General features: G+C 34.3%; 1 protein-coding gene and 1 long non-coding RNA gene across 2 annotated transcripts; one reads left to right on the top strand and one right to left on the bottom strand.

The window, feature by feature from the left end:
- The first annotated feature begins 6,228 nt into the window (after positions 1 to 6,228).
- LOC106929155 (cell adhesion molecule CEACAM2-like) lies at positions 6,229 to 8,500 on the top strand. Its single transcript, XM_015005845.2, has 5 exons — positions 6,229 to 6,512; positions 6,712 to 6,969; positions 7,459 to 7,746; positions 7,832 to 8,107; positions 8,190 to 8,500. Exons 1-5 carry the CDS (start codon positions 6,458 to 6,460, stop codon positions 8,282 to 8,284), a joined length of 972 nt encoding a protein of 323 aa, XP_014861331.2. The 5' UTR covers positions 6,229 to 6,457; the 3' UTR covers positions 8,285 to 8,500.
- A 1,663-nt stretch (positions 8,501 to 10,163) lies between these two features.
- On the bottom strand, positions 10,164 to 11,146 carry LOC148154994 (uncharacterized). Its single transcript, XR_015765725.1, has 2 exons — positions 10,618 to 11,146; positions 10,164 to 10,512 (listed from the first exon to the last, which is right to left on the bottom strand). It is a non-coding gene; the product is annotated as an uncharacterized LOC148154994 (long non-coding RNA).
- Between the last annotated feature and the right edge of the window lie 937 nt (positions 11,147 to 12,083).

Raw genomic sequence — 12,083 nt, 5'->3', positions numbered from 1 at the left:
GGAACTGCCGAAACAATAGCTTGGCTCAGGGTGAAAATTGACAGACACTCTTTTTGACGTAACTACAGTCACATCAGAATGAGCAGCAATATACCTTTGCCCTTCTCTACTCCCACCTATAATGTTCACATACTAGTAAGAGAAAAAGCTCCTCAGTCTTAATCGTGATCAACTGTATGTAATGAATGAGAATGAAAGTCAAAGGAACAGAATCTGATGAAAGCATCTCAGGCTGAGGCAGACAAAACGTTATAATTCCCTTGAAGTTTATTTATAGATAATAATTTAAATTTTAAGTTTACTCAGGTAGACTTAAATTTACACTGGTTTAATGATCAACCAGTTTTAACAGTGGCTGCTATCACTGATGTCAGCAGGCAGAACATTTGCCTGTTTTTTTATGAGCAATAAGGTGCTATTGTCATGATGTGTAAAGTCAGTGGACCCATTTGCAGCAGGTGAGAGACATGAAAGTTATGTTGTATATTTAATGAAAAAAACAAAGAATCAAACTTACTAAAATGAGAAAGTCCTGGGAAACAAAAAAATCTAAACAAACCCAAAGAGGAGACACGTAGAGATCTCTGGGAAACCAGGGAGAAATCACAAGATGAACTGGCAAGTAATGACTGACAATGAAGTGTTAAAATACTGGAAGGTTGACTGCTGGAACAAAAGATCTGGGCTGATGAGTTAACTGGTTGTAGGTGTGAGTGGAGGAAGCCGGAGGCAGACAGAGAAAACTGGATCGGGGGCAAAGGAGAATACTAGGGGAACAGAAAATAAATCTGACACTAAGAATAACTAAAGAAACCTAATGAAAAGAGTAACCGAAAAGGGCTGAACTACAGTGAAACAGAATATAACTAATATAAATAAAAGAGGAACAAATAAACAAACAAAGAAACAAAACCCAACCAAAGAACCCAGGGTCCTGACAGCTATATTATGATTCACCTGTTTGCTATAAACACAACACTTCTCATTGTTCTATTTTACTTCAGTATTCAGGTAAAATTCAGGTCATCAGTCTTCCCCTATTACTTGTAATATTTAATTAAAATTTAAATTATCAAGACAGTAAAACTGTCTTGATAAGATAATAGTTGGTCCAAAATTAAACATAATCTGATTAATTTGGTGTTTTGAAGACATGGACAATTCTGGATACTATTTGAAACTACACCAAGTTGATGTATCAAAATTAATCCTTTATCATCGGATTGTATGAGAAGATTTATATGAAGTATCTGTGGCTTCTGTAAATAGTCAATGTGGTTTCATGGTTTTTTATTATTATTAACACACAAATAAGAGGAATAGTGAGCACCTCCGTTGATCAGAAGCCATTGTAGCGATGTGTTACCGTTGAATTGGCTTGCTGAGTCAGGAGTGCTCACTGTGTTCAATTCTTCCTCTGATGCTGCAACTACACCTTATTTTATTCTTTTTCAAAAAAGCATATAAGCATACTATATATATATATATATATATATATATATATATATATATATATATATATATATATATATATATATATATATATATATATATATATCAAAATTATTCCACATTTAAATAACGCACATATTTTATATATATATAGAATATGTGTATATATATGTATATATATATATATATATATATATATATATATATATATATATATATATATATATATATACGTATATATATATATATATATATATATATATATATATATATATATATATATATACGTATATACATATATATATATATATATATATATATATATATATATATATATATATATATATATACGTATATATATATATATATATATATATATATATATATATATATATATATATATATATATATATATATATATATATATATATATACGTATATATATATATATATATATATATATATATATATATATATATATATATATATATATATATATATATATATATATATATATATATATATATATAGAATATGTGTATATATATATATATATATATATATATATATATATATATATATATATATATATATATATATATATATATATATATATATATATATATATATATATATATGTGATGGGTTTCTTATTGCAGAAAGGAGAATATTTTACTCATTTTCTTAACGTCGCAGCAGTTATTTTATCAATCATCAATCTGTGACGCAGCAAGAAAATGATTCGACAGTGCATTTTTCTCACTTACATTTATTTATTGGTCATTTTTATGTTTGTTTTGGTTATGGGTTAGGGGTTATATATATACACATATATATATATATATATATATATATATATATATATATATATATAAGTAGCAGCAACAAATCATCTGGGTTTTTCTGAACAAATAAAAAATTTTTCACCCTGCGATAGCAAAAAGCTGCTCTCCAATCAGTCCATAAAAATAATATGACTAAATATTAAACCTTTGAACAAATTAAGTCAAACATATATAATCCAGTGTATATTTCAATGTCTTTTGGATAATCTAGTAGAGTTATTGTTGCTAAAAGATAATAGAAAACAAATTATAAAGATTTAACATGATGGAAATGAGGAAGTAGATCTCATGTCATATCAAATTCACTTCCAGTAACAGAGCAGCAATAAATTCAAAGTTCAAAGTTATTTGCCTGCTAATTATGTTGTTGTAGTCGGCAAATAAAAATGTGTAAAAGGTCAGTGTCAATGCATGACTTGCATTATCAACTTTCTTTCATATTTCTTCCATAGTCTATAAGTAATTGAGCAAGTAGGAGGATTTTTAGCAGTTGTGACTCATTCAAACTGTCTTGTTAGTGTAGCTCTGGTAACTAAGAAGAAACAGAAATTACAAGGAAATAAAATTATCAATGAAAGAAGAGGGGGTCATCAATTTGTTTCAAGAACTAAACATCAACAAAATCAAAGTTCATATGAACAAATATGAAGTGACAGTCAAGTTATAGAACAGCAGTTCTATAACTTGACTTGTTAATTGTAAAAACAACTGCAAAAAGACATTTGTATTTTAATTTTATTTGAAACTGAAAAAGACGCATAAGAGTCTTTCTATACATGATGCAATAAAAACTGGCTTTCATGTGGTAAATGTTATTTGATTTTCTGGGCATGCTGTCATTTATTTATGAAACTCTAATGTTTGGTGCTGTGAATCCACACATGCTCAGACAGGCAACATTTTATGGAGGACTTTAGTAGGAGGGTCAATAGGTAATAATTAACAACCCTCACAAGACGCCATCTGGTGTTGTATCATGTAGTGAAACATTTCAAAACTATTAATTTTAGAAACATTAATATTTGTAATATTAATAAGTAATGCAATAAAAAATAATAGATTTAAATTTATTTAGGCGTATTTTTCTTATTGATAAAAAACTGTTGAAAATCACACATCAATAACCTTCCAAACTCAGTAATTATAAGTTCACTTAAACATAAGAATACAGAAATTTCAACATGTTAGCATGGACTTAGTCATTAACTGTTGATTTAATAAAATATGTGCGTTATTTAAATGTGGAATAATTTTGATGTACTTATAAGTAGCTTGCAAACATCTTTGTCAGCCTCTGCTGGTGAAACTCATGAGTGAGAATATGTTTTACTGAATTAAGGAGTTACTTTGATTTGAAATGTAGTTATGAAAAAAGAAGCTTTATTTGGAAGGCTTTGAATTTGTTGGTCAATGAGAATGAGATGTTTTCTCTTTGTGTTATATATACACAGTTATGGGGGATAAGAAAATGTGTATTTGATCAGTTGGGAGACTTAGATCTGTTTGAAAATACAGGAAAATATTGTTTCTTTCTTTTTCCTTTAGAAATCATAGGATGTCTGTGAAGAATACAGCAGTATACTCTAGCATACATTATTGATCCATATTGGGTAATTTTAGTCAGGATGAATAAATACATCAACCAAGTTTTATCTATGACATATTAATAACAGTAATGATAATAACGGAGCTACAAGTTGATTGGTTTAAAACACATTTCCTTATTGGCTTTGAATGAGATTAATGAGAGTCTATCAGTTTCCCAGCATCTAGTGACAACAGAAGGCATCAGACTTTGAACCAGGAAGAGGACATATAATGAGAGTTTATGAGAGTAAATGCTTTTTCAGCAGCTGTTAGGTTTAGAAAATCAAAAAAAGATTACTTTTATTTCTCTAGTCTTTTACATGTGCTTCTAAGAATTAAAAAGAAAATGAGAACGAAAAAGAAAATAAAGCCCTGATGGAGTTTAAAATGGTCCTTGAATTTAAGGGAATAAACACCAGATAGCCTTGATAATCACCTTTTAAAGATAAAATTGATGTACTTCCTTGTACGTGTTGGTTTATTGTCATCACATCTGATCTTTCGTTTACACTGTCTAAATAATTAACCAGGTACGGCTGCATGGTCAGAAAGCAGAACATTTCCTTATTGTTGTGCCAGGACCACAAAAGATGTGAAATGAGCCATACTTATCTTTATGTTGATGTCATAAGATCATCTGTGAACTGATGTTTTTAAGGGTTTGATGCTAATTTACGTGCTATTAGTTACTACAGTTAAATCATCATAATGTCACAACTATGAACACATTTGAGTGAATAAGTGTTAAAACTAATATTGTTAGCATCAGAATTTTAATAATAGGAATTATATCACAAAATTTAAAAAAAATCCTTTAATTATAAATTAAATAAAACACTGATACATATCTTTAGTTCAATGCTGGAAGAAATGCAAGGTTTGTTTTATGATCAGTTTCTGGGCAATAAGGATGTAAATATGTCAACCAAACATGTGGAAACTGGATGATAATTCAGAACTGGATTACGATAAAGGCGCAATATTCTTCTGATATGATAAAGAGAAAAGATAAAGAGAAAAACCTTCCTTAGACAATATCTTAACAGATCTCCAAAGTGCTAGAAAAGAAACGTTACCATATGAAGTTGTGTCTTCAGTATCACATACAGTGACTTTTATTACTGGGTTTCATTGGGTAATAAAGGTGAACAAAGTGTGTTTGAGGAAGTTCATAATAGTTCAGGATGAGGCCTATTAAACTTTAAACTTCCTCCTCAACATGTAACTTTAGAGACGTTAAACTCTACGTCAATGAAATGTGAACTCCCTTTCATACTGAGTCAGTACATTTTTCCCTGATCTGAAACTTTGTTTTTGCTTATCTCAAAAGTTTACTTGTATTCTCTGTCATTTCATGTTAATTGTAGAGAAAGAACAAGTAGCAGTGCTTAAATTAATTGTGAATGTGTGACTAAGCACTTGTTGTTACAGCTGTTGCAGATGAATTTTGTATTTTGTAATTATGTGGTTTCTAATAATGATAAAAATGTTCAGTTGCTGGTCCTTGTGGATTTGGAGGTGTTATATCACTGTGTCTTTTTAAACAATCCAATTATAACTGTAGTGTGATTCTGCACACTACAGAATCACACTACAATTAATGTGGTTCTAATTGTAGTGTGCATTTTAATGGCCTTTTATAACATTAACTTTTCTGTTAATTTCATAATGTATTAGAAATCTGTCACTACTTCAGATATTTTAAAAACAAGTTAATCAGAAGGAATTTATTTTGATGTTTATTGTACATCAAGAAATATACATATTCTAATGGTATTACAAAGTTCAAACACAAAGACAAGCCTGAATTTTCCACTTTTTACTCTCCCTCAGTTACAAAAGGTTATTGAGAAAGTTTGAAGAAGTAATCAGGCAAATTTATATAGATTCCTCTGAGAATATTGTAACAATTTATTCAAATTTTATAGTGAATAACTATGCAATTACAGTTCAATTTACTCAGATGGCAGGGTTGTGAAAGAAGGAGTCAGTTATCAATTGCATATGCAATTTTATCTGATTCAGCTTGTTAAAAATATAGTCAGAGAATAAATATAATGCTAAGAAAGGTTTAGCTGATTTCATTTCATTGGATGTTCTCCCTATCAATAAATGTCAAACATTGCCAAAACAAATTACAAAATGAAGAAAGTTTGATGTTCAGTTTTGAAAGCAGATAAAATTAATGTGTTTAAGTTCTCTGAGAGATGTTTAAGATTTAAACTGATGTGTTGCTTTCTAATGACATTCAGCACAATTTTATAATTTAAAATTTGAACAGATTTTTCTTCTGAAAAATAGGTTTGTAATAAACTTTTATTTAGAGTAAATGTGGAGCGGTTTCAGTCACACAGCGCCATCTAGTGGCGTCAGAAATTATCACAAAAAAAGTGCAGCACTGTTAAGCAATTTTAACACAACTCGGTGACGAATTTCCACTTTTCACTTGGGAAACTTCCAGTTTTGTGACTCACAATGATTTCATCACTATGTAATTTCTATTGTTGTGAAATGTTTGAACTAATAATTTAAGAATCAAACATTCAGAGGCAAGATTATTTCTTCAAGCAGAGATGAAGACTGTGATCAGAAGGACTCTTTACTGTGCTCTGCTGCTGGCACTCCTGGGTGAGAAAACTTATTTTTTACATATACTTATTTATAATCTCTATGTATGAACATTCTTTGTTATAAATTAAAAATTAAGAATATCTATATTCAATCTTGACATTTGTTTAAATGCTTTAATCAGGAATAAAAAGAACACTCTCTCTTCAGGTTATAACCATAGTTGTTGACACTCATGTCGACTCCTCCTCATCCTCAGGTTCGCCAGGATTCGGTGCATCCATGCAGATCTCCTGGACCGGCAGGGTGACCGCTGGCTCCCGCACCACCTTCACTTGCTCTTCGTCCTGTTTTCCAAACTGCGTCTACAGCTGGAACTTTAATGGCAGGACGGTCAATGGGAGCTCATTATCCTGGACGCCAAATGGACAGGATGTTTCAGTGGAACTGCAGTGCATCGTCTACAATAACAAAACAGGAATCACCAGAAGTACAACCACCATCGTAGAGATTTGGAGTAAGTACAGAGAAACTAAGTGTATTTGGTCAAAAATTATATGTAGGAACTGTGTGTGAATGTTGTGTATTTTCAGTCATTTTGCTATAAATAACCACATCATCTTTCTTAGTAAAGTAAGTAAACAGGAAGGCAATTATGTGTCTGATTGGAGAATAATTTTCTAAACTTTACATGTTTTTATCCTAGAAATTATTTAATTCTCCCAAATAAATAGTAAATTGTGCATAAAAAGTAATAATGTAAAAGTCTAGAATGCAGATGGATGCTTGACACAGTTTTCAAAATTTAGTTTGCCTTGACTTGATTCATATTGGACCAATATCTATGAATAGTAGTTTACTTCCTACATTTTTGGATATTATTGTGTATTTAAAAGGACAAACTATACCCTTTATATAATGAATGTAATTCATTAAGTTCTTTCAGCCTAACCAAAATGTAAATGAACTGAAGTTCTCCTCCTTTCCTTTGGATCTTGTGTAACAGACCCGGTCTCTGTGCGGATCAGTCCTCCAAACATCGTCCCATCTCTCAACCAGCCTCTCAGTTTGCGCTGCCAGGATTCTGCATCCAGAGGCCACCAGGATCCATCAGACATTGTCTGGTATAAAGACGGACAGGAAGTGACTCTGCGTGAAAATATGAGGTTCCTTCAAAACAATCTCACTCTTCACTTTGACTCCCTGCTCTCCTCTGATGCCGGTTTCTATCAGTGTGACATTTATCTGCCAACATCCAAGACGAGAGTTTACAGCCTGGGATTTCTGCTCAGCTGTAAGTTTACATCTGGAGGAAGAGATTAAGTAACTACAAATAATACATTGTTGTGACATGTTCTGAACTCTTGACTCTTTTGCAGTTGATCCGTGGAACGTCACCATCAGCGGGCCTGGCGTTGTGTTTCCTGGCAGGTTGAGTCAGTTCACCTGTCTGACCAGCTGCACCATAAATGTTGAATGCAGTATTAGGTGGGAGTTCAGAGGAGGTTTTCCTGTAGGAACCCACTTTTCAGTCAACACAAATCGCCTCAGGTGGACTCCCTCCAATCCTGGGACATTTCAGAACTTCACATGTATCGCAGAGAACAAAGCCGCAGGACGCTCAGCTGAATACACAAAGATGGTGGAAGTTAAAGGTAACGACCGACCAGCAGTCTTTTGTCTAATAATATATGATCAATGTATTAATTCATATATTTTTTCTATATCTTTAAACAGGTGTTCCAGTTTCTGGATCAGAGGTTCAGTTCAGTGAACTTTCCCTGCTGGTTTTCTGTTTCTTTATGATTCACACAACTGTTACCTGGATTTAAGTTTTAAATTATATCTTTTTGTGCTATTTATTTGTAACATTTCCTCAGTTTGTCTGTTTTATTGTTATTACACTTGATTACACAAAGCTGCTAAACAAAACAAAATGTAACAATCAGGTTAAACCTTAAATAACTTAATTACCTTAATTTATTTGTTGAGTTTTTGTTAGTGTGATGCTGCATTGATCAATAATAAATGATCAGTTTATTATGAAAGACTGGGCTGTTCTCTTTTTCAAAAACACCTTCTACATATCATCAAGTGTTTTCATGACGCATTTGTCTAAGGAAAGTTCAGGCTTATGAAAGAGGTTGTGAAAGAAGTTATTATTGCTAAAATTTAAATGGCTCTTCGTTAAAGTTCAGTGACCATTACATCACATCCTGTGTTGTTTTCTGAAATTCTAAAACGATTAAGAAGAAAAGTTATATGTTGGATCAGACGTGTTTTTGTGCGTTATATCTGCTAACATACCAGCCTCAGGAATTTTAGTCTTTTTATCGCTCAGTGTTTGACTTCACATTCCTAGGAGTACGAGTTAACTCAGAACATTATGAACAGGTTAATCTTAATTTGTCCAGGGCTTATCATTGGGCATATTTTGGTGATGACTGTTCAGTCTCTTTTGTGTCCGTCTGAAGCTGAGCAAATACAACAGATAAGTATATCACTCTGAGCAAACTCAGGATGACTGAGGTTTTTTTGTTGCACCTTGTTTTTCAGTGGATTTTCAGAAACAGAACCGTGTGAATCGTATCTTAGCCTTTATGTCTGTTCTTTGTAAACTGTTATTATTTAAGTGTTTGAGAATCAAAACTGGGGTTTCAGTTTGGTAGATTTGTACACTTGACCCTCATTAATGATTGGCTGAAATGTTCCAAAATGGCACTTTATAGCTTATTTTTCTTGTAAAGTATAACCCTGGAGTGATTTTAAAGCACTGACAAAAATCTGCAGCAGCTTGACTTTACACTATATGAACAGGTCCAAACTTTATATTTTTAAAATTTCTGATTGCCCAATAATTTTATCCTTCTAAAGATACGATGTTAAGCACTGCTTTACCAGAAAAAAAAAACACAAGAAGAAAAAAAAAGGTCTCTTTAACAAACTTCTGTCTTCTTTTCTTAAAGAAATACATGCATTTCAAGATTTTTCAGTGAGCTTAAATGAATCATCATAAATCCATCAGATATTTTTTCATGTTCTGGTTTTTAACATAAAATCAAATGGAGCAAATGTTCTTTAAATTTACTATGAATATGAAATTATCCATAACCATGACACCAATGAAGAATGCAATCTGCACATTCCTCTATTTTCCAAAAAAAAAACAAAAAAACAAAAACATTTTTATGGCCACTAATTTTATTTTCCTTCAACTTTCTGGCCTGTGTTATACTTTTTAGTTGCCATAAGGAGGCGCTCTTCTCACGAATTACTGCGCCCATACTCCATGTATTCTGTGTTCAAATTGAACTGGGAAAGATGTTGATTATTGGTATTTACATTTCATTTGTCAATTAGTTGTTCATATTGTTTTGAAAGTTGTAGTAAAATTACTAACATATCAAGATTTTGTGAAAAGAAACACCGACTTAACAGATTACTCTGTTGTTCTTCTGGTCGGGTTTTAACTATGCAGTTACATAATACTATCTGATGGCTCTTCATTTTTAATGAATAGCCTTCAAGGTCTAAATGGCATGCTAATGCAGGGATTTTATAGTGTTTCCTGCATTCAAAGTTGCAAACATTTGCGTCCTTGAATTATTGAAGATGTAAAATAAGAGAGTTTCATTAAGTTTTTATTGGAGATCCACTGGTAATAGCGGAAACAGAAATCTTTAATAGGGAAAATATTTTTTCACATCACTGTACGTGTCAGAGCCCAGCTTAACGTCAGCTGATAGCCCCGGGTTCTCAGACAACAAGGAGGGAAACAGTAACAACACCAAGGGAGGACAATTCAGTTAGTTAGCTCTTTTTTTATTCCCCAACGGAATAAAATGCTCCGTTTTCTTGTTTGTGTAAAATAACAATAAAATATTAAAATGTCCAAATCAGAACAAACTAAAATCGTCCAAGATCCACATCCACAAAATCCAGTGAGGACGGCGAATCCTGCGCTCCGTCCAGCCTGCAGTCACGGCCCCAGCGCCACCGCCTCTTGTGGTCGTTCCAGTCCACTCTAGTTGCTCCGCGTAAAGCGCCGCCCGCTGGCGTCCTGTTAGGACAAAAACACCTGGCCAGGAGAGCGATCGCTGAACAGCGGATGTTTTATCTGTCCCAGCAAGGGTCCCTGAAGACAATCAGTGGAAACGTTACTTACTGACCAGGGCAGAGTTCCCCCTCTGCCCGCTGATGGTCCGACACGCCGTTCCCACTGACTGTATCCTCTGCTGCCAACCACTGGCTCGTTCGGGGTCGCAGTCCTCCGTCACGAACCTTCCTGGATTCCCCTTTTTCTTTTTCTTCTCAACACAAAGTCCTCTGCCTTTTAAGAGCCACTGCCAGCGTCTTGCAGGTTCCAGGTACGCTGCCTACGGGCACGCCCACCCCGCGCAGGTGACTGGAATCAACTATTAGTTCTCGGAGTCCACAGTGAATAAAAAACAAAACATGCAGCAAAAACACTCAATAAAAACCACACTTAAAAAGTAAAAACAAATTTCCACTGTGTGACATCTCCCCATATTTTAACTGTGCCAGTCCCTGGCACACTATTCAAAGTCTATACCGTGCAGGGGGCTGGCCAAAGTTCGACCTTGTTGAGCGCCGCAGGTCAGGTAATCCATCCTGCAGAGCTGGAACATTAGGAACAACACAATAAAATGGCGGTTCAACCAGGGTCTGCACCTCCTGGTTGTCTTCTGGAGCAGGTGAATAGTTATCCGTTTCAGGGGTAATGCACAACTTTAATGCGTTCCGATGAAGAACCTTTTCCCTCCCTCCTTTTTCTGGACGTACCCTATAAACCACACCCGTGTCGCCCACACTTTCCAATACCACATGTGGTTCAGGACTCCAACCTGGATGGAGCTTTCCCTGGCCCTGTCTGTCCCGGTCTTTTACCCACACCCTTTCCCCTGGGACTAATGGCAGGGCTTGAGCCCTTTTGTCATAAACCCTTTTATTTTGGGTGGCTGCACTATTCTTGTTCTTCCTTGTCATTTCGTAAGCAAAAGATAACTTTTGATAATGATCCCTAACCCACCCCTTCAGGTCATGACAGAGGGGCTCTGGGTCAACACCAAGGTTCACATCCACTGGCTGTCTCAGATGTCTCCCAAACATTAGATAGGATGGTGCATAACCTGTAGCACCATGGACAGTGTTATTGTATGCTTGTAGCAGTTCTGGGAGGAATTCTGGCCACCTCTGTTGTTTATCAGCCTCGAGTGTACGAAGCATATGCAACAGAGTCTGATTCAACCGCTCAACCCCACCATTCCCAGCAGGATGATATGGTGTAGTTTTACTTTTTGTAATACCGTAACACCGGCATAACTGATACATCAAGGCCGACTCAAAACTCGCTCCTCTATCTGAATGTAGCCTAGCAGGGCAGCCAAATGTTTGGATTACATGAGCCCATAGGGCATGCACTGCAGTCTGTGCAGTTTGATCCTTCGTGGGCACTGCCCACGCATAGTGGGTGAAAAGATCTGTCATGACCAAAATGTTCTGATACCTGTCTGTGGGCCTCCCTAAAGTAAGGAAGTCTAAAGCTACAACCTCCAAAGGATAAGACACTTTAATAGGGTGTAGAGGAGCTCTAGGTGCCTCTCTATTTCG

This window comes from Poecilia mexicana, unplaced genomic scaffold (assembly GCF_051168715.1).
Source record: "Poecilia mexicana isolate PSO_F unplaced genomic scaffold, ASM5116871v1 scaffold_16, whole genome shotgun sequence".
NCBI lineage: Eukaryota > Metazoa > Chordata > Actinopteri > Cyprinodontiformes > Poeciliidae > Poecilia > Poecilia mexicana.
The sequence above is the reverse complement of the archived record's forward strand: the minus strand, read 5'-3'. Positions and strand labels throughout refer to the sequence as shown.